Source organism: Oryx dammah, unplaced genomic scaffold, assembly GCF_014754425.2.
Source record: "Oryx dammah isolate SB20612 unplaced genomic scaffold, SCBI_Odam_1.1 HiC_scaffold_8, whole genome shotgun sequence".
Classification (NCBI taxonomy): Eukaryota; Metazoa; Chordata; class Mammalia; order Artiodactyla; family Bovidae; genus Oryx; species Oryx dammah.
In genome coordinates this window covers 44,983,960-45,010,503 of record NW_024070192.1, presented here as the reverse complement: position 1 = coordinate 45,010,503, position 26,544 = coordinate 44,983,960, and the positions used below count along the sequence as shown (strand labels likewise).

Below are 26,544 nucleotides of genomic sequence, written 5' to 3'. Positions count from 1 at the left end.
GGTTGAACAGTCTCTGGGGTTGCCAACCCACCTCGCCCTCTCCCCACATCCTCAGGCCTCTTCTAAAACACTTCTCCATGCAGAATCACCCTTGGCCCCGTGGTGATGGGAGGCATCAGCTGTTGGCGCCTGTCTGCTCCCCCTTGGCCTCCATCTTTCACCCCTTCCCAGGCAGCCTCTCCTGTCATAACTCCCTTCCCTCAAGGGCATTTCAATTTAATGCAATCACATTGATGGAAAGCTCATTCCATGCCCGGCCCTGTGCGGGCTGCTGGCATACAGAGATGAACAAGAAGGAATCTTTGCCCTCTGGGAGCCTGGAATCAAAAGGACAGGCAGACACATAAATTTCACCGTGTAAGAGATACCAAAAATTAACCTACCAACCAGGAACTGCGATTTTGGTAAGTCTGCCATGTGGGACGCTTCCACTTCCTCTCGAAGGAGGAGGGGGCTTGCCAGGTAGGATACTTCCTGGAAGGACATGCCAGGCAGGTGGAACAGCAGGTGCAAAGGCATGGAGGCATAAGAGAGTGGAACTTGTCCAGAGTACCCTCCAGAGCTCCCACGTGGTGTTGGGGAAGGGAAAAGGGCAGCAGGGTTCAGTGGAATGAACTCGAGCCTGGCGGGGGGGTCAGGAAACCTGGATTTTAAAAAACAAACCTCTGCAATGTTTTGTTTCTTTGTTTTTATTTGCCTGTGCCTGAGTCTTCGTTGTGGTATGCAGTCTTATGTGTTTCTATGCTCCTTTTAGGAATGGAAAAATTAGACTCTAAGACATTACAAGAAATTTTACCATAGGCAGGGTATTATTCCCAAATCAGCCCTTTAAGCTCATAAGCAGAGATCAGTATTCAAACTTAAATCTGTGGTCCTTCCATGGCCCCAAGAATAAAATACTGTCGCCGTGATGCATTCGGGAAACAATGAGGGACCTTGGGAAATATAAAGGCTGGGATCAAACGGGGGCCCCCTGCCTTGGGAGCACAGCGTCTTAACCACTGGACCACCAGGGAAGTCCCTCCAGTCCCATTTTTGCCACTAATTAGCAGTGCGACTCTGGGTGAGTCATTTTTCCTTCTCTTCACCTGTAACATGGAGAGTTTGAACTCACTGAGCTCAAAGATTTCCTCTCCCCCAACCCCAACACCTTCTCATCTTCTTTGGGTTGATGGTTCTCTGCTCTCCGAAGTCTCTGCCTTAGTTGATGCTGGTTTTGAGTTTCTATGAAAGAAGCTGACCATAGAAAGCCCAGTATAGACCTGCTGGGTCTAAGAGGCCAACAGTCTTATACAGCAAGTGCTGGTGCCTGCCCTTGTCTTGGGGTAGGAAATGTACCAGAGACCCCCTTCTCAGAGCTCTGCTCTGAGTCCCGAAGGCTATAAGGAGCTCTCTGCTCAGCTGAGTAGGAGAGGGAAGTCAGCACAGGGACAGCACCATGGAGCACTCATTCCTCAAGCAGGAAAACCTGCTTTGCATTTCATTGTGTTTAAAAGGATGAGCTAGAGTTATCTGGGCAAGTTTACTCATTTCACCATATGATTAAGGCAGGACTGAAAGTGGGGAAATGCTTTGCAAAGCTTCAAAGTCCCGTGCAAATGTAAATGCTAATTCGCCTTTAGAGTAGGGTGACCGTGCCTCCCAGTTGGCTTGTGACAATGCCAGATTCTGTCTGTTGTCTCAGGGTGATTACTGAGAGTGTCCCCACCTTTCACACTCAAAGATGCCCTCCTTGGGGCATAAATGATAGAACCACCATGGAATGATAGCAGGGAGCAATGTGCTCTAGTGGAAAGGAATGGATGTCAGTATTATGCTGACCTGGATGTCAGTCCCACTCTACCTTGACTGGAACTTTCTGAGCTTGGCTTTCTTATATGTAACATGAGAATCTAACACCATCCACATTATTGTTGTTGTTCAGTCGGTAAGTCGTGTCCAATCCTTTTGATCCCACGGACTGCAGCCAGCCAAGCTTTGCTATCTCCCAGAGTTTGTTCAAACCCATGTCTATAGAGTCGATGATGCCATCCAACCATCTCATCCTCTGTCATCTCCTTCTCCTCCCACCTTCAATCTTTTCCAGCATCAGGGTCTTTTCCAATGAGTCAGTTCTTTGCATCAGGTGGCCAAAGTAGTGGAGCTTCAGCTTCAGCATCAGTCCTTCCAATGAATACTCAAGACTGATTTCCTTTAGGATGGACTGCTTGGATCTCCTTGCAGTCTAAGGGACTCTCAAGAGTCTTCTCCAGCACCACAATTCAAAAGCATCAATTCTTCAGCACTCAGTCTTTTTTATGGTTCACTTCTCATATCCATATATGACTAATGGAGAAACCATAGCTTTGACTATACAGACCTTCCACACTGAATCTCTCGGAGGAATAAAGGAGACATTGCCTGTAATTTCCTAATGTTATGAGCTTGATATATGTTCTCTTGGCTTCTATATCCTTGGCAACCCCATACAATTCAGTGCCTGGTGTAGAGGAAATTGAATATTGACTGCATGAATGAATGAGTCCATCAGTCAATCAAGCACATAAGCAGAAGCTGGGGCTCCTCTCCCCACACCCCAGCTCCCTCTCTGTCAAGTGAGCTGAGACATTCTGAGAACTGGGACTCTTCTCCTGTAAGCAGAGGGTTTGATCCTTAAGCAGCCTCTTCCCCTCTCCTGCATCCCAGAGGCTTCTCACAGCACAGTCCTTGCATTGATATCTCCCTGCTCTTGCACTTTCAACCTCCATTCAGCTTCTGGGTCCTTTCTCATTTCTTTCTCTTTGATGGTAGTGATGGGGGCAGGGCGGTTCTTCACCTCCATTCTAACCCCCGCCCCGAGACATCAATATAGACCTTACACAGCCTTTGCATTTCCCAAAGTCCCTCATTGTTTCCTGAAGGCATCACGGCCATAGTATTTTGTTCTTGGGGCTATGGAGGGACTGTGGATCTGAGTTTGAATACTGGCTTCTGCTTATGGGCTTAAAGGACTAATTTGGGAATAATAATATACTTATGGTAAAATGTCTTGTAACCTCTCAGAGTCTAAGTTTTCCATCCTTAAAAGAAGCATAATAACACAGAGAATCACAATGAGGATTAAATATTACACATAACTGCGTAGGCTGTCTCACACAATGCTTGGCCTTCGCCCAGCATCACGGTCTTCGCATCTGGCCTGAACCACTTTTCCCATCTCAAGCTCTACTTCCTCCCCTCACCCCAGCCTCCCTTCCAGCGCCCCCAGCGCACTCCCTGCTCCCAGAGCGCCCCAATCACCTCCGCATGCCTCTGTGCCTAGTGCCTCAGCGCGCGCTGCTTCCTCTGCCCTTCCCCACTTTGGGTGCATTGCATGTCTCCTCCTCCAGCCAGCCACAGTGCAGATCCATCCCTTCCACAAAGCCTTGTCAATCTCTCAGATCATAGCCTGTCCCTTGGCCCCACCCTGAGTCCCCGCAGAACATCCGACGGATTCCCTCCCTCGTATTGCCTCCTTCCTCCTGCGATCATCTGTTGCAGCTGTTTCCTTACTCTCCAGTCTGCCCCCTAAAGGGGTTATAGGGTCCTGAAGGTTAGGACCTTACCTTGTTCATCTCTGTATTAGTCCCCTACATATGAACGTTTCGAGTTGCAAACTTTCAAAGATGTGAACGTGCGTTCCGTCAGTATCAGGCGTCAGTGAGACTGCAGCTTGCCCTCCGTCTCCTATCGCTGATGACCCTTCGGCTCTGCCATCTGCCACTTCTCTCCTTCCTGCAGTCAGTAACTCTTCTTGCCTGTTCACTTGATGCCAGTCCCTGTAGGCAAGTGTGGTACTATCTATACCACTGTACTAAAGAGCTGTACTATAAGAGAGAGTGGAATGTTTTCTTCATTTTTTGTTTTTTATGTATTATTTGTGTGAACAGTAGTATAAGCCTATTATATAACAGTACTATATAGCCGATTGTATTAGTTGGGCACCTAGGCTAACTTTGTAGGACTTACAAACAAATTGGACTTACGAATGTGCTATCAGAAAGGAACTCATTCATACATGGAGGACTTACTGTAACTAACCTCAAAAACCTTGTGAAACAAGATAGGGCATGAGCAAATAAAATCACAGTTCCAGCCTTGGTTTCTAGTTCCATCATCAGTGGACTAAGCCAGCCCAGACCTGGCTTGCACTCCCTGCGCAAAGACATGCAGGACAATGTACAATTTTTTTTTTTGAATTGTAATAGAGCCAAGCTCTAAAGAAAGGGGAACTCAGGTACCAGAAATGAGAAGTCCCTGGAACCAAGACGCCTGCTTTATGCCAGGATCCAGGAATAGCCACTTCTCCATAAAGAGGTCTGGAAAACTCCATCTACCTACCAAGGAAATGGACCTCTGTGGGGGCTCTAGGTGGCATGTGTGTGTGTGCACATGTGTGCGTGTGCCTGTATACCAGTGTGTACGCATGTGTGCGCCTGTGCTTTGCTCAATTCAGATAAAATCTCCTGAGTGCGTACTGTGTGCAGTCCGGCCCTCGGTGCCCTCCCTCTGCTGGACTGTGTGCATCCTAGGAGGGCAGAGACCCTTGGGGACATATTCACTACTGTTCTGAACACTTTCCCCATATTCTCGCTTAACTGCATGGCAGCCTTGCAAGGTGGAGGGTATTACAAAGAACTGAGGAAAGGAGATTAACTCCCAGGTCAGGGCAGAGTTAGCTTTTGAAAACAGACACTCTGAACCCTTGCATTTAGATGCCCTGGTACGTAACCTCGTGCCACCAAGTAGATGTGCAAAAACGTTTATTGAATGAAAACTTGAATAAGTGGCCAGACGGGGCTCTCGGAGCTGTTCAGGATTCTGCGGGCAGGGCCGGGCACAGGCCCAGTCCAGGCATGAGGGCCCTGGGGTCTAGCCCAGCTTTCTGTAAAAGGTGTCAATTTTATTTAATTTATTTTTAAAGAGTGATTTTTTTTTTTTTTTTGGCTGCACTGGTTCCTCGTCGCTACACAGTCTTTTCTCTCATTGCAGCGAATGGGGGCTACTCTTTACTGTGGTGTGCCAGCCTCTCATTGCAGTCCCTTCTCTTGCTGTGGAGCACAGGCTCCAGGGTGAGCAGGCTTCAGCAGTTGAGGCATGTGGGCTCCAGAGCACAGTCTCAGTAGTTGTGGTGCATGGGCTAAGTTGCACGTGGGATCTTCCCAGACCAGGGATTGAACCAGCATCTCCTGCATTGGCAGGAGGATCCTTTGCCACTAAGCCACCAGGGAAGCCCCATGGTGCCCATTCTAAATGAAATGGACTCCTCGGGCCTGCAGATGCTTGAGAGATGGTTTCTCTTGTCTCGAGATGATTGCATCAGGCCCCATTTCCTCCGAGGTGCTTCTCGATTTTTTCCCCCTCCCTGCTATGCATCTGGCTCTAATTCCTTTCCTGGGTCCCATTTGGTGGTTACCACTTATGTTCTCAAACGCGCCATTAGGCATCTGATATATGGTGTGTTCAGTGGGTGGCCACTCTGGTGCTCCGAGCCGTTCGTGGAAATGCAGAGGCTACTGCCGTCTGCTGGGAGCACTGTCTGTCGACCGCAGCTGTCCACTGGCCTCTTGGGGGTCTATGAGCCCAGCTGGGGGAGGACAGACTGTCCCCCCATCCTCACAGGTTCTCCAGGAACATGAGCCCCAGAGTGAGCAGGTCTGGCTAAAGCACCTGTCTCCACATTTTAGCTCAAGCATCCATTTGTTTGCCTGGAACCCATTTATCATCCCCGCCCCCTCCCCACCCCGCCAACTATGTGCCAGGAGCTGGAGACAGTAAGATGAAAGTGTCTTACCTGCCCTGTGGGATTCACCGTGTGTGACTCCAGGCCTGATTGGGATGGGGTCACAGCTGCAGCCAAATGAGTCTGGGATCCCTGGGAGCTGCCAAGGGGAAACTCTGTCCTGGCAATGTGGGCATACAGCTCTCCAGCATGGGGCATCTCTACAGCAACATAAATGAACAGGGATATCGTAGTCACTGCTGGAAATGGCCCGGATCCCGATAGAATCCCGGAATGTCATCAGTGGAAGAGTTCTTGTAGATTTTTTCCCCCTGCATTTTAAGTCAGGTTGACCCATTCAGACACCCCTCCCTAAGCCTTCCCTAAAACGTGCCCTTAAGTGGTAGCTGATGAAGGAAACAGACCTTCAAGTCCATTCTCTTTTCCCCACCAGAGCCAGTCTTTACTTGGGCTCATCTCCCCATTACAGAGCTTCCCTGATGGTTCAGTGATAAAGAACCCACCTGCCAATTCAGGAGATTCAGGTTCAGTCCCTGGGTCTGCAAGATCCCCTAGAGAAGGAAATGACAACTCACTCTGGCATTCTTGCCTGGGAAATCCCATGGACGCAGGAGCCTGATGGGCTATAGTCCATGGGGCCAAAAAGAGTCAGACACAACATACAACAACCACCACCGTATAAGTAGTAATAACGCTAATGAGCATGGCTGTCTAGGTGCCAGGCACCCCAGGATTATTTAATCCTATGAGGTAGGTCTGATCTCCCATTTTCCAGATAGAAAGACTGAGGTAGGGTGCCTTACACAGATTCACATAGCTAGTAAGCCATGGCATATGGCTCAGAGCCTGAAAACTCAGACTGCTTTCCAAACCTGCAATTCTTCATCTTGACTTGGATCCTCTCTTCACTCCACACTCCTCTCCCCTCAAGTCTAGCAACCTTCCTAGACACCTTGGGTATGTGCCCGCCTCCATCCCCAGCATCTCCCATTGTCTGGAACGAGTGATTCTGGCTCCAGTTCATGGCTCTGGAGAGTCCAGCTCTCCTCCAGACCCTCAGCCTGTGTGGTACAGTCTTGACAATCCCCCTACCCAGGAGAAGGGTGAGGATCCTGACAAAGGTTATCTGGTTCAGGCTCCTGCTCCTTGTTGTTCAGTCACTCGGTCATGTCTGACTCTTTGCGACCCCATGAACAGCAGCACACCAGGCTTCCCTGTCCTTCACCGTCTCCCAAAGATTGCTCAAACTCATGTCCATCGAGTTGGTGATGCCATCCAACCATCTCATCCTCTGTTACCCCCTTCTCCTCCTGCCCTCAATCTTTCCCAGCATCAGGGTCTTTTCCAGCGAGTCAGGTCTTCGCATCAGGTGGCCAAAGGATTGGAGCTTCAGCTTCAGGATCAGTTCTTCCAATGAACACCCAGGACCGGTCTCCTTTAGGATGGACTGGTTGGATCTCCTTGCAGTCCAAGGGACTCTCAAGAGTCTTCTCCAGCACCACAGTTCAAAAGCATCAGTTCTCCTGGACTGCCCTCCAATAGCCCAGTTTCTTAGAGGGTGGGGGGTGTTGAGGATACAAAGCGAATTTGCAAAGTACTTCTAGTGATATGGAGCTCACTGCCTCTCAACACAGCCCCCTTGATTCACCTCTGCTCAATAATGAACATATACCAGCTTTTACTCATGAAAAAAATTAAACATATACAAAATCAACAGGAGTGTACAATGAACCCTATGTGCCCACTATCTAAATCAAACAATATTAATACTTTTATATTCTTGTTTCCTCTGTACCGATGATAATGATTTAACATTTCCTTTTGTTGCTGTACAATGTATGCATGTTGAAATGCACTGATCTTACCCGTATTGTTATGACAAATAGATACAACCTGTGTAACCCATACCCTTATGATATAGAATATGTCCATCTCCCCAGAAAGATTACTGCCTGTATGTTAACTGGTAATTTCTTTCCTTACGTCCAACCCAGATCTTGACACTCTTCTCCATGGCAGTGCAGAGTAAGTCTATTCTCTCTTCCAAATGATATCCCCTCAAATATTTACAGATAGCTATTGTGATCCTCCTTAAGTCTGTTCTTTTCCCTTCTAAGTACTCCCAGTTCCTCCATTTAGTCTTTGTTCTCAGAAGACAAGAGAACCGGCTGCCTTGTTTTGATAAAAGAAAGCCTGATTTTCTCCTCACCGAATCTCTCTGCAGCCCATCCAACCTGGAGCCAGGAGGACAGACAGAGGTCTTGCCCCTTTGCTGAAATTCCTGCTTTGAAGGGAGCTGGTTCATGGGGGGAGCCATACAGGAGTCCTTGCTTCACACAGGTTTTGATCAGCTCCGGCGTGTGCAGATTTCTCTCTTCATAAAGCATATTGCACCATTTTCCTTTCAGTCATTCTCTCTTATCATTCAACAAACTTCTACTGAGTACCTATGCTATGCTAGGCTCTGCATAGAGCTCTTGGATAAGTAGTCTCAGAATTTGGGATGGATCGAAAAATAGACAAGTAAATGGAAGCATTAATTTATTCGGCATTCATTGATTTCCTGCTAAGTCCCCAGAACTAGGAAGGACACAAGGAGTATGGTAGCACAGAGGATGCTCAACCCTGCGGGACGGAGGCGTTCACCCACCCAGCAACTTGCCGTGGAGGCAGCTGACAGCTCTCCCTAAAGCTTACAGGGGCTGGGAGAAGGAAATTAACTGGAAATTAACTAGATATTGTCAAGGTGGAACCTATAGGACTTAAACCTGCAGAGAAGTGCTGACCTGCCACTCTCAATTCTCTGGTTTGGTGGAACAGGGTTGTAGAATTTCAGCTGAATTTTGAGGACATAGCAAAGACTCATAGGCTTTGCAGGTGGTTTAGAGGTAAAGAATCCGCCTGCAATACAGGAGACATGGGTTCAATTCCTCGGTCAGGAAGATCCCCTGGAAGAGGAAATGGCAGCCCACTCCAGTATTCTTGCCTGGAGAGTCCCATGGACAGAGGAGCCTGACAGGCTACACAGTCCACGGGGTCGGAAAAGAGTCAGATGCAAGTTAGCTACTAAACAGCAAGAGCAACAACAAAGACTCAAATCAGTGACACTCTCAGGCCATCCGGGAAAGCCTCAAGCCATCGCTCCGCCCCTGCTTAGGAAGCAACCGGCACTCCCAAGGTTTCATGCCCTGACTTGCAATGAGTCTAATTTATATTCAAGTACATTGGAGCATGCTCCGGTGCAAATCCTAGATTTTGCTCCATTGTTGAGAAAGAGCCTGGATTTCTTCCCGTCACTGTTGCCTAGTAGGACACACAGAAAGCCCAGGTTTCTCCATCAGACAGATGGGTGGAGCTCCTGGCTCTGCCTCTGAAGTGCTGCATGACCTTGGGTGAGTCCTTTGGCCTGCCCCAGATTTTGTTTCTTCTTCTCTGACAATGGGAGTAATAGTAGGGTTTCTGAGAGGGTTGAATGGGATGGTGCATTTAAGCACTTGGTGTGGCTTCTGACCTGTAGCCAGCATTCCATCTCAATTATCCGTCTAGAGAAGATCTGAAGCTATTATCTAAAAGCAATCACCAAACAGATGGTTACCTCCCTCCTTGCACCCCAGAAGACCAAACAGTTAACAGGGCTGGAGAGACAGAAAAGTCTATTAAGGAATTCACACTTGAGCCCCCAAACAACTCTTCAGAACTCACCATGGGCTGGTACGGCCATCATTTCATTTCGTCTCCAGGGCATCTCTGTGAAACAGGTACGGCCGGTCCACTTAACACATGAGAAAGCAGAGTCACAGAACCAGAAGCTGGAAGTGCCTGGACTTCATTCTCATTTGACCTTGAGAGATATTATTATCCCCATTCTTCAGATGGAGGAATCAGAAGGTCAGAAAAAAATAAGCCACTGGCCCAAGGTCACATGGGTCAGGACAGGCAGAACTGGGAACATGACCTGGGTCTGTCTCAGTAAAAAATAAGGAAATAAATAAAAGCCTCTGAATTTTTCGGCTCTATGACGCCTCTGCAAGTAACTCACCCTTTCTGAGCCTCAGTTTCTTCATCTGTAAATAGACAATAGTGTCTATTTTGCAAGCTTGTAAGAACAGGCTGTCATGCCACTTTCATCATGGATGTCTTTCTTCCTGTCTTCATCTGACTTTGTCTGGAACAGGGCACAGACTAGGGTGTACAAGTGGGGTACCCTGGTGCAAAATTTAAAGAAGCACTCATCACTCTCAGTCCCAAGAACTGAATACCTCCTTAAATTCTGTGCCTTGGCACCTCCCCTTTCCCATCCTCATCTAGGCTCTGGTTTGGAGGTAAGGAGGTTTGATGGGGCTCTTCTGGTGGAGGAATGCAGAAAGGATGGGAAAGGCCTGAGCAGGTCATGCTGATGTCAGAGCAGTAGCTGACAGGCTTTTCTGGTGGGTCCAGTGGCTAAGGCTCCAAGTTCCTGATGCAGGGGGCCCAGGTTCAATCCCTGGTCAGGGAACTAGATCCTGCATGCTGCAACAAAAGCCAAAGGTCTCATGCCTCAACTAAGACCCAGCACAGCCAAATACATTTTTTTTAAGTCACCCATAAAAAGTAATACAGTAGCTGGAAACCAGCCCTCTGCAAATGCACGCAAGCTCAACAGGACTGAAGGGTTAGAGCAAATACTACCCAAGTGGACCTTGCATCCTGCTCATTGTCCCCAAGAGCTGCATCCTGTCAACTGATGTGCGGGAATCAACGAGGGCCTTACAGCGGCTCTGCCTCCTCGACTGCCTGAAGCTGGTTTTTTTCTCCGTTTCTACCCCGGCAACTGAGGAGAGTGTCCGTGTCTTATTTATCTCTGTATTCCCAAGATCTCGCAGGGTATTTGACACATGATAGTAGTTCATTAGATGCTGAAAGAACAAAAGAATGCTTTGTCTTTCATTTTGAAAGCCCTTAATCATCTCAGGTCCTTTGATCCTTCGATCCTAAGTCAAGGAACTGTGGTACCATGAAAATTATTCCCAGTCGCCTAGAAATCAAGTCCACCCATCTGAGACAGAAAAATAAAGGGATGGTCAAGAAATATTAGCCCGATTTGAAAAACTCATGAATGGTGGAATTGGTACTTGATTCCAAAGCTTATACGTGCTCTACCAGAGTGCAGAGCGGCGAGTCTAAGCAACTTTTAATACTTTATTTATTCTTGACTGTGCTGGGTCTTTGTGGCTGTGCATGGACTTTCTCTAGGTGCGGTGAGCAGGGGCTACTCTTCATTGTGGTGCGAGGGCCTCTCCTGTTGCAGGGCACAGGCTCCAGGGTGCATGGGTTCAGGGGTCAAGTACACAGGCTTAGTTGCCCCCAGTCATGTGGGATCTTCCCAGACCAGGGATCAAACCCATATCCCTGCACTGGCAGGTGAATTCTTAACCACTGGACTACCAGGGAAGGCCAGCAAGTTTTTTTTTAGTATACAAAGTCCTACTTCTGCCTCTGTCACCAACTACAGTCCCTTCTGCCTAAGTCCCCAGAACTGTGCCTCTCAAGTTGCCCTCCAAACCTGCACAACTATCAAGCATTGCCTTTTATTACAGAAACACTGTCACCATCAGCAGTACATTCTTCCAGCATAAGAAGGGCAAATAGGATTCAATTCACTTGCCAACTCCAACAGTGGCAGCCAGAATTATTGGGCTTTAAAAAAAAAAAATACTGTGAGACTCAGAGGGAAAGAGTGCTGTGATCCACTAGTTATGTCTGCTGTGGACCTAGGAAGGAGCATGGTATCATGCATGCTGTATATCTTCCAGCCAGGTCTTAATTCCACACATTGGGAAAGCAATCTCACTGAACTGCCTCAAACTGCATCTGTGAATCTGCGATGCCTTTGAACATTCATAATGCAAGCTTTGCTATGGAAATTACATGCTGCTCAACCTCTCGGAGAAGGCAATGGCACCCCGCTCCAGTACTCTTGCCTGGAAAATCCCATGGATGGAGGAGCCTGGTAGGCTGCAGTCCATGGGGTCGCTAAGGGTCGGACACGACTGAGCCACTTCACTTTCATGCACTGGAGAAGGCAATGGCAACCCACTCCAGTGTTCTTGCCTGGAGAATCCCAGGGACGGGAGAGCCTGGTGGGCTGCCGTCTGTGGGGTCGCACAGAGTCGGACACGACTGAAGCGACTTAGCAGCAGCAGCAGCAGCAGCAGCAACCTCCAAGACCAGTGACAGGAAAAAACTAGAAGACAGTGACATTCTCTGAGCAGTTCCTGGAGAAGCTGAAATATGTTTTTAATGAGAAAATATGAAATCAGAAAGAATGTGCTATGAGGATTTTCGTGCCATGTGGGTTGTTACCTATTTGACCTTTTCTTGATCAGCTTTTAGAATCAGCCTGCCTTGGGACTGTTTCCAGACCTAGCATTAATTGGAACATCTGCTTTGCTTCCGTAAACATCATAAACCATCATTTGGTTTTCACCCATGCATTGTTTCTGTGCAACCCTGTAGAATAATGTGAAATTAACTAGGAACACAATAGAACACATTTCTGATCCCTACCTCTCTCCTCCCGCCATCCCACACCTGCTTCAGAAGATGAGTAGTGAGGCAGCTGCAAGGAACCACCCGTGTCTTATCTCAGGGTGGATCACACAGGTAGAAAACACAATGGGATAGGAAGCCCACACAAGCCCCTGGGATAGAGGCTGGAAAAGTGGAGGAAAGCTGAAATTCAGCTGAGCAGAAATACCCAGCCGGGATGATACAAACTTCCTATAGAGGAATACCCTAGCAGTGTCCCATCTGGGCATGGCCACAGGGAAACCAAGTAGGCATATATTCCTGTAAGTCCAGCAGGCAGCAGTCAGAAGTGGGCACAGGGCCATAGTCACAGGATCAGGCAAGCAGCTGTAAAAAGAACTTGTAATACAGACCAGGAACCCAGAAATCACATCATGTAAGAGCTGAGATTTCAGAGCTCAAGTGCAGAACCCCTACATTATCTTAACTAATGTTATTGAGTGAGTACTCTATCGGGTACTTCGAATCCATTATCTTATAAGTAATCAGAACATAGACTAAGATGTGCCTCGCCTCGAGGCTCTGCACCCCGAAAGAACCAAAGGTGGCAGAACTCGGGGCTACTTCCAGTGCGTCTGGGCAGCTGCACCTTGAACACACCCTGCCTTTCAGTAGGTTCTACGTGGGAACTGGCATGGGCTGGGGCAGCAGGGATCGTGTCAGCAGACTTAAGAAGGAGGGAATGGAGGCAGGAGAGGGACACGGTGATGGGCTGTGGACAGTTTGTGCCCACTATTTCTCCTTCACTTTTTCTGCACTTCTGCTCTCCCCCAAGGCAGAGAAGCCCTCCTGGGTCCTGCTCCCCACATCTGATGACAGCCAAGCATATGGTCTTCGCAGTCAGCCTTGGCTCCCCAGGAATGTGCTCTTTCTATTAACCCCTTGCCTTGGCCCCATATCCCCAGGGTTGGGTTTGGTGACCTGCTGGCAGTGGACAGATCAGAGAGCCAGGCTTGGGGGGTTGGCGGGGGTCCTGGGAGACTGACACCGGTTTCCTTGAAGAGAACAAGATGCCAGCTCCTCTGGGTCACTGCTTGTGCGTCTTAGTGCTTATCAACTGGCTAACAGCTAAGCTCCACTCTACATTGGGCATGGTGTCTGGCACATAGTAGGTGTTCAGCCAGGATAAGCTGACTCCAAGGTCTGTCCTTCCTGCCTGTCTCTTAGTAGAGCCCATTGTTGTCTAAGGGTTGGAAACAGAAGGGAGCTGGAGTGAAGGGCTGGTAGGTAGGGCTCAGCGGACATCACTGGCCTCCCTGACATCAGCATGCCCCTGTTAAGACCAGGAGCCAGCCTGAGGGATCTGTCTCAGCCTGCTAAATACCGCTGGAGTCAGCAGCCCTGCCTCTAGAGAGAATTCTGTATCAGCCCCCACAACCCTCCCATCCCTTACACCAGACAGCTTCTTTCTGTGCACTCCACCCAGAATCGCTCTGCAGGACCACCTTCCCTACTAGGTGGTCCCTAAAGACTTAATTCTTCTCTGCATCCCCAACGCCTGGAGCAGTGCTAGAACACAAGAGATGTTCTGTAGATGTTCACTAGGCAACTGGATGGATGAGCCACAAATGTGGTCCCAGATGGAACAACATCTCAGACTCCATTTCTACAGGCAAACAACCACACTTCCACCTCCCCTGTCCCTTCGGGGCTTAGCCATGATACTGACCACAGGGAAGAAAGTTCTCTGCCTGGGCTGAAAACTTTTTTTTTTCTAGGAAGCAATTTCAGATTCATTATGACCTTTTTGATCTTTACAAGAATTCTATTGGAAGTTACTCTTACCAGCATTTCCAGGATGAGGGATCAAAATTCAAAAAGATGAAATGACTTCCCTGAATCAGGGCAGAGCCAGCACTGGAAGCTGAGGCTGCCTGGTTCCCAGTTCCATGCTTGAGTCTTTTCTTGCATCCAGACATCTACCCATTAAGTGCCTACTGTGTATCAGGCATGGGGCCAGGCACTGAGATGCCAGGAGTGAAAAGGACACAGCCCTTACTTCAAACAGGAGACAGACAGTGGAGGACCCAGCAGAAAGATCAACCAACCTGTCCTGAAGTCTCCCTGGAAACCTCCATCACCCAGACTCCCCTCCCCACACCAGCCAAGCTGGTCCAACTTGAAAGGCTTCTAGCTGCCCTCAACCCATTTCATAACCCCAAGTCAGGCCCAATTTGGGACGCTCACATGAGGACTCAGGAGGGATTCACCGGTGAAGGTCTGGAATTTCAAATGACCCTGCAGGGACCTTCAAGTGACCCCTCTGCCTCTGTGAGCCGTTCTCCAGAGGAACATTTGTTCACAAAATGTGTGACTTGGAGAGCTCTCAGAGTCACCCTTGCTCCCCTCTGTGCTGTTTTCCCAGCTGACAGATTGGCAGTCACCTGATGCTCTTTTCTTCTGCATGGGGCTTTCACATCTCTTCCAGTGCGGTCTAAAACTCTCTGGACAGTTGCCCAGCAGAAAAGCCCCGGGATGTGTTTCAGGCTTGGGGGAAGGAGACAGGAGCGCTTCTTAGTGAAACCAACACAGCGTATGTCACATCTCTGCACAGAGGGGCAGGGACTCAGTGGAGGGGAGGGGGGCGTCGCAGCACCATATTATATGCTCAAATGATGCTAAGGGTTCTTTGAGCGGCCCATGAATATAAAGGGAAAAGTCAGGTGAATCTCTCCCTAGCTGGAGGACCTTGGATAAGAGACTTAGCCTCGCTGAGCCTTGATTTCCCATCTACAAATTGGGAAGAATACCATCTACATCAGTGGGCTCTGTGAGCCCTAAAAGATAGAAGATCTATAGGGGACCTTCCTGGTGGTCCAGTGACTAAAGACCCCCTGCTCCCAAAGCAGGGGGCCCCTGGCCAGGGAACTAGATCCTACTTGCTGCAAGTAAAGACCTCACATGCCACAAGGAAGATTGAAGATCCTGTATGCTACAACTAAGACGCAGTGCAGCCAGATTTTTTAATTAATTGGTTAAATTATTATTAAGAAAGATAGAAGGAGTATGAAGTGATCAGCACAGTTCCTGCCTTGTGGTAAATGCCCAGTGACTGTACATTCTTCTCTCCCCTCCGAAAAGGAACCCAAAGATGAATGATATTAATGCCGTCCTAAAAGAGACTGTGGCCTCTTGGTTGGGATGAAGGGACAAGTGGTTGCCAAGGGGTTGCATTCCCCTCATCTCCTTGGTTCCCGAGGACTCTACAGCCACACGGAGGTTCTTTCCTGGGTACTTGCTGAAGTCACCTTTTAAATCTCACTATGGGGTAAAAGCATAGTCATGCATCTGTCCTTGGAACATCATAGGTGGTCAAAAATTCCTGTTGCAGGAAGAGATGAGTGAGTAAGCATTTTTCCTAATAAGATGCAGGCCTCGCCTTCCAGGACCTGACCATCTATAGCGCCCTCCTCATGCATGCATCCCTCTGCCGTATTTAATTCTCAAACGTGTTGATTGACAACTTAAAAAATAAATGGAAACCACTCCCACTGAAACTCTCATACAGTGCTGATGGGAATATAAAACTATACAACCATGTTGGAAACAACTTGGCCATTTCTTAAATAGTTACAGACACACGATGATATGATTCAGCCATTCAGTTCCTATGCACTTACTTAAGAGAAATGAAAACTTATCCATACAAAGACTGACCTATACCTGCTATAGTAGTAGTTTTATTTGTAATAGCCAACCCAATGTCTATCAATAGTTAAATGAATAAATCCTGGTATAGCTGTGCAATGGAATACTACACAGCAATGAAAAGGATTGAATTACTGATAACCTCCACCCCTCCTTCCAAGAAAAGGAAACAAAAAGCAGCTTCATTTTGTTTACTGAAAGCCTGGTAACCCATTTAACCGACTGTTGTCCTCCCTCTGTGTAAAATGTGTTAAAGCAGGGTCCTCAACCTCTAGGGTCTAATGCATGGTGTTCTGAGGTGGAGCTAATGTAATAATAATAGAAAGAAAGTGCACAATAAATGTAAGGCACTTGAATCATCCAGAAACCATGCAATTCCCTGGTTTCTGGAAAAGTTATCTCCCACAAAACTTGCCCCCAGTGCCAAAAAGGTTGAGGACCGCTGTGTTAGGAGATTTTGATAGAGAAAGCCAGAGCAAACAAAACAGTGGGCTTTAGCATGTCCATTATTTTGAAAACAGCCAAACCAGAAATTTCAGCAAATCACTGGGAGGAAAGTTCATTAACTCAGCCGGGGCAGGGGGAGGCTGAGTTTTAGAGGAGGTTTGGGGCAATAGGACTTCACTTCGTTCAAGCGTAATAAGCAAGAAGAGACAAGGAAGCCACTGCCTCAGAAAAGCCCTAAAGGTCAGGATTAATGAAGGCTTGGAAGGTTTGAAGCTTACAGGCCCGGTGGTGTGCTGGTAAGTGGATATTTCTACAGTCCTTAAGGGAGCTTATACATAATTTATTTTAAGTAGGTCCATGTGTAGAAATGTTGTTTGCACTACTAATTGGGCCAGAAAACTGTGTCTTCAGGGATATCTGCTGTCCCTAACCTTTTCCGCTGTGCATTTCCTGGACTCTGAGGCAGGCTGCCCCAACAGGTCACACTGGGCCTGGATGCTGGTACCCAGGCCAGCAGGCATTGCTAATCTTTTTTATTCCTGGATGCAGGGCCCCAGGAAGGGGAGCTTAGCCATTATCTCCAACCCCCATCATGCACAAACAGAAGGCTTCAGAGGAAGTGCACAGACCCAAACCCAGGTCAGGTCTCAACCCTGCCCCCAAACTAGCTGTGTGACCCGGGGCAGGACACTCTACCTCTCTGAGCCTTAGACTCTCCACGGGCAAGATGAGACATTTGGGCGATAAGATTTTTTATATTTATTTATTTATTTGGCTGTGATGGGTCTCAGTTGTGGCATATGGGATCTTCATTGTATCATGAGGAATCTTTGGTTGTGACGAGCAGGCTCTTTAATTGTAGCCTGAGGGCTTCATTAGTTGCAGGGCTCAGGTTTAGTTGCCCCACAGGATGTGGGATCTTAGTTCCCCAATCAGGGATCAAACCCGTGTTCCCTGCATTGAGAGGAGGATTCTTAACCCCTGGACCACCAGGGAAATCCCCAAGAAGATTTGTGGGGGCTGCACTTTCCTGAGATTCTCCTGACTCTGAGATATAACCACCACACCTCCCCCCACTACCAAGCTCAAGACCCCTAGTGTTAGCAAGGCACCAATTTTATCAGTCTGTTGGGAACAGAGTAGCTGTAGCTACGAGGAAGCAGCGGCAAAGAACACGGGCAATGGAGTGAGGCAAAGATGACCTACACCCTGGATTCTCTACTCACCAGCTCTGTGACCTGGCTCAGCCTCTCTGGGCCTCAGTTTCCTTATCTGTAAGATGGGAGTGATAAGACCAACCTCTGCTGCAAAAAATTAATGACAGCAGATAGAATGTGAATGGTGCTCCAGAGAGGATCACCAAGCCAGTCTGTGACCTCAGGGCTGTTCTAAGAGCTACTGGAAGGCACAAGACCCTCTCCCCATCCCCACATCCAGATTTCTTGGATTTAGATTGTGCCAAATATGAACCATCTATGCCAAAACACTGAATAACTCAGAAGAAGTGGACAGGTTTCTAAAAACACACAGCCCACCAAAACTGAATCAAGAAGAAATAAATAATTTGAACAGACCAATCACTAGAAGTGAAATAGAATCTGTAATTTAAACTACAGATAATTTAATTAAAAATAATGTAATTTAAAAAAAACAAAACACCTCCCTGCAAACAAAAGTCCAGGGCCAGACAACTTCACTGGGGAATTCTGCCAAACGTACAAAGAAGAATTTATACCGATCCGTCTCAAAACCTTTGTTTAATATTTATCTTTATTTATTTATTTGGCTGTGCCAGGTCTTAGTTGTGGTGCTCGGGATCTTCGATCTTCATTGCAGTATGTAGGATCTCTAGCTGCAGCAGGCAGGATCTCTAGCTGCAGCATGTGCTGTGGCATGCCAACTCTCAGTTGCATCTAGTCCCCTGACCAGGGATTGAATCTGGGCTCCCTGCATTGAGAGCTCAGAGTCTCAGCCACTGGACCATGAGGGAAGTCCCTCAAACTCTTCCAGAAGACGGAATAGGAGGGATCACTCCCAAAGTCATTCTATGAAGGCGCCATCACCCTGATACCAAAATCAAAGACACTACCAAGAGAAGAGTACAGGCTAAAACATGCAAACTTTTGACTATGACAGCTGTCCACTGCACCAGTGACTGGTTGCAGTTCCGTCCAAATATAGATTTCAAAGTGGATTGTGTGCATCAAAGCATTGCCCTCTCTTACAGAACTCTGTGGCCCTAGTAATCTCATTGGCTGCCCTGGGCTTTTAGCAACAGGCTTAACATTCTTAAGGAATAAGCAGTCAGTGGCACATGATGGTTTCTATCCCCTGTAATTACTTCAAAATGAGCTTGATGGGACTTCTCTGGGGTTTCAGTGGTTGAAAATCCACCTTCCAATGCAGCAGACACAGGTTTGATCCCTGGTCAAGGAACTAAGATCCACATGCCTGGGGACAACTAAGCCCAACATGCCAAAACTAGAGAGCCTGACAGCTGCGATGAAGACCCAATGCAGCAAAAATAAATAAATAAATAAAAATAAAGAGAGAGAGAGAGAGACAAGCCTGGTATTACTGAGACACAATCAGAGAAGACGGGACCCCTCAACACCTCCCATTCTTCAGTTCATCACTGACCTCCTCCCATAACTCAAATAACTTCTCTCACTTCTGCTGAAAAGGACCTAGTATGGATTCGTACCTCTTAAAGATGTCTATTATGTAATCTTCCAGACAAATCCACTTGCATTCCCACATTTAGATGTTACAACCACGTGGCAAGGTCATCTTGCTCAATTTGCAAACATGAAAACTGACATTGGAAAAAGATGTCATGTTCAAGGCCATCGACTTGACAATGAGCAAGGTGCTCTGATGCCTTTCTGTCTGGCTCAAAATCTCAGGGTTCCTCCCTTGGAACTTCCTTGGTGGTAAAGTCAAACCCATGAGTCCCAGCTCTACTACCTACCTCTTCACTAAGTGTCAGTCTTCCCAACTGTAAAATGGGCACGTGATAATAAGATGCCTTTCCATCACGGTAGTCGGGACCATAATTAGGAAAATGCCAAGCAGGGGCCAGCACAGAGTAGAGGCTCAGGAAGTTTTAGTCTCCTTCCCTCCAACTTCTTGGGGCCGTTGAGAAAGTTGAAGCTGTGCATGGGTCATCTCTCAACGGCAACACGCAGTGAGCAATGAAAATGATGGTCATGGGGTCCATCTTTCTCTCAGGCTTCCCCCCACCCCCCACTCCTGTCACTCCTGCAGGTCCAGGTCTGATATGTGCACCATTAATTCTTACAAAAAGGATCCAGCCAAGAGCAATTCTTGATTCTTAGCAACCTTGCAAATTCAGCCCTGCCAACCCAGATGAGGCTGTCAGCGCTTACCAGGAGAGCAGAGAAGTGCCTCGGAGAATGGCAGGTCTGAAGAAGCAGCGAGCTCTGGCCTGACAGTCTGGACTTAAATAAATTGTCTTTTGTGACTGGGAGCGATAAGGCCTACGTTTGAAGCGCCGGTTACTCTTACACGTCATTATGCACAGCAACCGGGAAGGAAAGCGGCATCTTGTCCCGAGTTTCTAGCAAAACTGCGCTGTGGGTAAATAACTCTCAGCCTTTGATGTTGAGCAAAGAGGAAAATGATCCTCTCGGAGGAGCGAGAAGGGAGAAGCGAGGCAGGGGCGGCGGGCTGGGGCGGGGCAGGCAGGGAGGCCGGCGGAGAAGTGCAGTCCGTGTGCGCCTGCCTGGCTCTGAGCCCCTTCTTCTGCCCCCACGAAGGTAAACCGTCTCTCCTCTAATACCCTCTAGGAAAAGCAAGCAAAAACGCTTAGGAACAATTAAATGGGAAGCTGAGAAGACCAGAGCAGGAAAAAGGAGGGGAGGGGAGTGGAACAAGATAGCAGGTGTGAGTTCCCGCCATAACTAGCAAGGCTGGCCAGCACTTAAGGGCGCCTCCCAGAGGTGGGCGAGGGAATGGGGGTAGCAACCCCTCGAAGCCCATTCATTCATTCATCCAACAAGACAGACCCAGCCCCCACCCTCTCCAACAAACAGCCCTATAAATCACCATCTAGTTATATACTTTGATATGCACGAAAAAGCAGCAGTCCCCAACCATTTTGACACAAGGGACCGGTTTCATGGAAGACAGTTTTTCCACGGACTGGGGTGGACGCTGGGTGGGGTTGGGTGTTGCTGCTCTGCTGCTAAGTCGCTTCAGTCGTGTCCGACTCTGTGAGACCCCGTGGACTGCAGCCCACCAGGCTCCTCCATCCATGGATTTTCCAGGCAAGAGTGCTGGAGTGGGGTGCCATTACTGGGGGGGGGGTGTATAACGATGTTTTCAAGATGATTCAAGCGTATTAAATTTATTATGCCCCACGGATCTGATCTGACAGGCGGCAGACCTCAGGTGGTAAAGCAAGGGAGGGAGGGGGTGCATGCTAAGTCGCTTCAGTCGTGTCCGACTCTCTGGGACCCCATGGACTGTAGCCCACCAGGCTCCCCCGTCCCTGGGATTCTCCAGGCAAGAATACTGGAGTGGGTTGCCATGCCCTCCTCCAGGGGATCTTCCCAACCCAGGGACCGAGTGCACATCTCTTACATCACTTGCATTGGCAGGCGGGTTCTTTACCACTAGTGCCACCGGGGAAGCCCAAGGGATGGGGAGTGGCTGTAAATACAGATGAAACTTCCATCTCACCACTCACCTCCTGCTGTGCAGCTGGGTTCCTAACAGGTCATGGACCAGTACTGGTCCGTGGCCAGGGCGTTGGGGACCCTAGCTATAAAGGGAAATAGTGGGCGTGCAGGGCTTGTGCCTCTTTACAATCTCCATAAGCTTTGCATGTAGTAGGAACTCATGCATATGACTGTTGATTGGCTGATGGAAAAAGCGAGGCAGAGAGGAGCAGCATAGGGCTCAGAAACACCCCAACGACAATGACAACATGCCCAAAGAGATCATGTGTGTTAGAACCAGACAGACGTGGCTTTGAAACTCAGCTTTTCTACTTAATAGCTGTGTGGCCTTGGGCAAGTTGCTTAACCTCTCTGGGCTGTGGTTTTGTCCTCTGAGCAATGGAAACAACAATATCCACCTGTGGTTACTGTTGCATATGATAGCTGCCCTGGTGAAGGAGCAAAGGGGGAAAGTGAGGAGGGATGTTATACAACTTGGTCCATGAGCTTGGGATGGCTTCCTGGAGGAGGCGATGCATTGATGCAGTCTTGGAGAATGGGCAGAGGTTGCCCAGGCCAAAAAACGAACAAGAGCTGTTACAGGTAGTGGAAGCAGCAACTAGAAAGCCACAAGTAGGCGAACCAGCAGGGCACATCCAGAGTTGTTTAATGTAGCTCCACCCACTCACTCATTTATTCATTCACTTGTCCATTTGACATATATTTCTGGAATACCCCCAGGTGCCAGGCCCTGTGCTAGCCACCAGGGGTAGATTCCTCAGTGAACATGCAGAGGTAACCACCGAACCCATGAGTTTATCTTCCAGTGAATTCCCATGGACTCAGATGGGAAGAGGAGGATGGAGCAGACAGAGAGAGCATCATAGAAGGCTGAGTGTGGAGGGTGGGCCTGGATCTTACTCTCAGGGGGATGCGCAGCCCTGATGGATTTTAACCACAGGATTAATATAATCAAGTTTGCATTTCTGAAGCAGTGAGCCATGGTTCACTTAAAGGATGGGCTGGAGAAGGTTGTCTGGAATCCAGCAGTCTAACTAAGAAACTGCAGCAGCCCAAGCAAGAAATGACGGAGGTCATTAAGTTAAAGCCGTACAGAAGAGAAAGTCAAGTTGGATCCAGAGACAGTGTTGGCGGGCCCTGCTGGTTGATTGGACGTGGGGTGAGAAAGAGGAAGAGGGGACACCTGCTCTGCGGGTCTGGTTTGAGCCCCTGGGCAGGTGGCAGTGCTATCCCCTGGGACACGTGCACAGGAGAGCCATCCAGTGGGGCGTGGAGGCTGAGGAAGCCTTGATTCCATTGGGACATGCTGGCAGTGGGGTGTCTATGTCCCCCTGAAATCATGCGTATCAGGCAGTTGGATCAGTGTGTCTGGAGCCCAAGAGAAAGCTCGGGCTGGAGGCACAGATTACAGGATAGAAAGCATAGTCAATGCTTGACAATTGAGAGTGGACGTGGCTGCCCACCCCCACTCCCCACCTCCCACCCCCGCCCCCGGGAGGGGGGTGGAAAGGGAAGGATTAACAGAGGGAGAAGAGACCAGACTCCATGGCAACAAACCCCAAAGGGTGTCCAGATGTGTTCTTTGATGCCAGAATCCAGCCCATTAACCCGGGGTGAGGAATCACTGGTCCCCAAGAGGGTTGACTATGACGGGCTGTGGGGACGCTGGCCTGCTGTGGGATTTCTGGAGTTCCCAGTCTGCCTGGAGCCCAGTCCAAAGTCACCCACGTGCTTCTTTCTCTTCTCTCCCTCAGGTGTTTACAAAATATGGGAAGTGTTACATGTTTAACTCGGGCGAGGATGGCAAGCCTCTGCTCACCACGGTCAAGGGGGGGACAGGCAACGGGCTGGAGATCATGCTGGACATTCAGCAGGATGAGTACCTGCCCATCTGGGGCGAGACAGGTGAGCCGGGCCCGGGGCCGGGGCAGGGTGAGGGCCGAGGGGCGTGGCCTCCAGGAGACCTTTGCCTGGAGCGGATTATCTTGGCCCACCCGGTGAAGGACTGCTCTCCATCAAGGGGCGGGTGATATGCCGGTGAATGGGAATACGTCCCGGCACAAACTGTGATGCCCTGAGTTTTCCTTGGATTTCACGAGGTGGGAGGGGGCCGGTGATGGGGAGACTGGAAAGGGAAGGCGGGTAGAATGAGAGGAGGCGCGGAGGAAGGCTCGAATTAACAAGTTCGGTTTGCAGCGGTGGGTGGCGCGATTGCAGGAGAAGAGGAAGTGATGGACCAGCCCCTTCCTCTTCCACCATCTTGAATACCCCAACCCGGCTACAGGGCCCAGCAGAAAGGAAAGCAGATTACTCCCGCTGAGGGAAGGTGGAGGGGCTGCTGGAAAATGGAAGGGCACAGACTCAGCCTGCGTGAGCCCATGGGGGACCCGGGTGTATAGGTCCCAAAGCTTATTTCATGCATCCAGTTATTCGTTTATTTATTCAGCAAACTATTCATAAGCCACATATGCTATCTCAGGCTTTACACCAAAATAAGGATATTGAATTGAAAAAAAAAAACCAAGCCCTTGATTACAGCCTAGTAGAGGAGACTGAGTCCACTGGGACCCGAGGGTCCCCTGTGCTGGTGTGGGATGACAGCCTTCACCTGGGAGGAGGGAGGGTTCAGGGAAAGCATTGCAGGGCATGGGGTCCTTGGAGTCTTGAGATTATCTCATGATATCCTCATGAGAGGGGTGCAAGGACAGGGAAGGCCCTGTGATGATGGCGCAGTGGTTGGAATGATACGGCAGGGAGGCCTAGGGAGGCCGGCAGCCTCTAGATCTCACCAAGTGAAGCTGAAGAGGTGCCCACGCATGGGACCCTGGATGCCAAGGAGACCCAAAGAGAGATTCAGGTAACCCTAGGTTCAGGGCCGAAAGAAGGGAAGGAAGAGGAAGTCTGGAGATGCGCTTGAGAGGCCGCAGGCAGGGATGAAGGGAGAGTGGAGTGCAGCAGGAAGGAGGCCTGGGCCCTCAGGTTGGAGTTGCGGAGGTGGTGAAGGCCAAACACCCCAGCCCTCATTTCTTGCAGCCCAGCCTCCATCCCTTGATTCCCACAGCCATTGCCTCAGCGCATCCTGAGGCCTGGCCCTCCCCAGCCCCAGGCCCTCCAGGCTTCTGAGGGCAGCGAGGGCCTCCACCCTGGGGAGGACTGACCGCACACCCAGAGCTCTCTCCCGTCCACCGCACTCCCTCTCCAGGCTCCTCGCCTCTGAGCACCCCTCAGGGCATGTGTGGTCACTCCTCTTGCTCCTGAAGAGTGAGATGGCCTCACAAGCTCACCGCAGGCTCCAGCCCTCTGCCAAGCAGACGCTTAGTTGAATCCATCCACTTCCCTAAATTCAGGGTCCCCACTGTCTTCTTGCCTGGAGAGTCCCCATGGACAGAGGAGCCTGGCCGGCTACAGTCCATGGGGTCCGAAAGAGTCGGACACAACTGAGCGACTAAGCACTGCCCTCCAGCAAACAGATAAAGAAATGTGTTAGTGCCATGCTCTGGAAAAGGGCCCACAGAGCCTGGGTTTCCAGAACATCCTTCAGGCCAGCCTGTGTTCTGAGACCCGGGGCCCAAAGACAACCCTGGGTCCTGGGAGCTGGGACCAGGTCCCCAAGACCTGATCCTCTACCTTGGAGACACCAGAACATATTTGCTTATTGAACCTCTTGTGGAAAGGGAGAGAAATAAAAAGTAAAATGAATCCTGGAGGGATGTCCCTGCTGAGCCAGTGGTTAAGAATCCGCCTGCCAATGCAAGGGACACAGGTTCAATCTCTGGTTCACATGCTGAGGGGCAACTAAACCTGTGCATTGCAACTACTAAAGCCTGTGCATCCTAGAACCCAAGCTCTGCAACAAGAGAAGCCACCACAATGAGAAGCCTGCACACCACAACTAGAGAGTAGCCCCTGCTCGCCGCAACTAGAGAAAGCCCACGCATGGCAGCAGAGACCCAGCACAGCCAGAAATTAAACTAAAAAGGAAAGAATCCTGGAGATCCCATACCTACAGCCTGACCAAAAGTTAGTTATATCCTTCCAGTGTCATGTTGGATTTCCCACCTGTTACCTTGAGTCAGAAGCCAAAGCACATGTATAGACACACACAGATACGCACACACACACACACACACACTCGCAAGGCAGGCCGCCCCACTCCCAGACATCCTCACCCAGCATGGCTCCCTGCAGGGTCACCTTGAGTCTCCACACTGGCCACTGATGCTCTGGGCTCCAACCACAGGGTCTTTCCTGGGGAATCTGCATTCTGCCCCGTGAAGCTGTGGATGGTCTGAGCAGGAAAGAACCTGAGACCATCTATTCCAGACACACACACACACACGCGTGAGCACACGCACCCCACCCCTGCATCCCTGTTCTACAGAGGCCTGGTGGGAAGCAGTGATGGACTGATAGTCACATGGTGAATCTGTGGCCAAGCCAGGACTGTACTGACCCAAGCTTCTTGACCAGCCGTCAGCCCTAATGGACCATGAGCTATATCCATTCAGGACAAATCCTTAATCATAGTTAAGGACCTACTGTGAGCCTAACACTCAGGCAGGACACGGTCGGACTGCAGAAGACACAGGACAAAGCCCCTGCCTTTCAAGCCACTATCAGGAACCAGAGCTGCACACAGAATCCAGGAGAAGTTCCAGGCTCCCTCCTGCCAGCAGAGTGAGCATGAGTTGTCCCTAGTGAGACACCAGTACTTGTCACTCAAACCGCATCCTCTGAGGTTGGATAATTCAGGGCGTGAAGGAGAAGGGGTTGAAAGCAGGACAGAAGCCAGAAGAAATTAGTTAGAGAAGAAACTGGTCGTTGTGCAGTGCTGTCTGTGCTGCCCTATATGGTAGCCACACTGAGCCTTTGATATGTGATCAATGAGGAACTGAGGTTTTATTATCGTTGGATGTATATTCATTTAAATCGTCCCAGGGGGTGAGTGGCCGCCATATTGGAGAGCACAGCTTCAGTAGCTCTGGTTGACTTCTTGAATTTTCGCCTTTGCAGCCATCCCTGCATTCCTCTGGGGCCATAACCACCCTCCCTCCCAGCCTTCCCATCATGTTGAGCAATAGGAAAGGAAAGGAAAGTGAAGTCACTCAGTTGTGTCTGACTCTTTGCTACCCCATAGATTGTAGCCTACCAGGCTCCTCTGTCCATGGGATTTTCCAGGCAAGAGTACTGGAGTGGGTTGCCATTTCCTTCTCCAGAGGATCTTCCCGACCCAGGGATCGAACCCAGGTCTCCTGCATTGCAGGCAGACGCTTTACCGTCTGAGCCACCAAGGAAGCAATAGGAAGGGCTCCTTATCTCCATTTGCCAGGGATGAAGGCTGAGGTTAGGCAACTTCACCCAGGCCACCCAGCCACGCCTCCTGAATCTCCACACCCAGACTTCCTCCACAGCACCTTT

At 49.4% G+C, this 26,544-nt stretch overlaps 1 protein-coding gene across 1 annotated transcript in view; it reads left to right on the top strand.

The window, feature by feature from the left end:
• ASIC2 (acid sensing ion channel subunit 2) overlaps positions 1-26,544 on the top strand; it is a 294,113-nt gene that overhangs the window by 173,150 nt on the left and 94,419 nt on the right. The window contains exon 2 of the mRNA XM_040244462.1: positions 22,881-23,031. Within this exon, the coding sequence (XP_040100396.1) occupies positions 22,881-23,031 (151 nt within the window). The remainder of the gene's footprint in view (positions 1-22,880; positions 23,032-26,544) is intronic.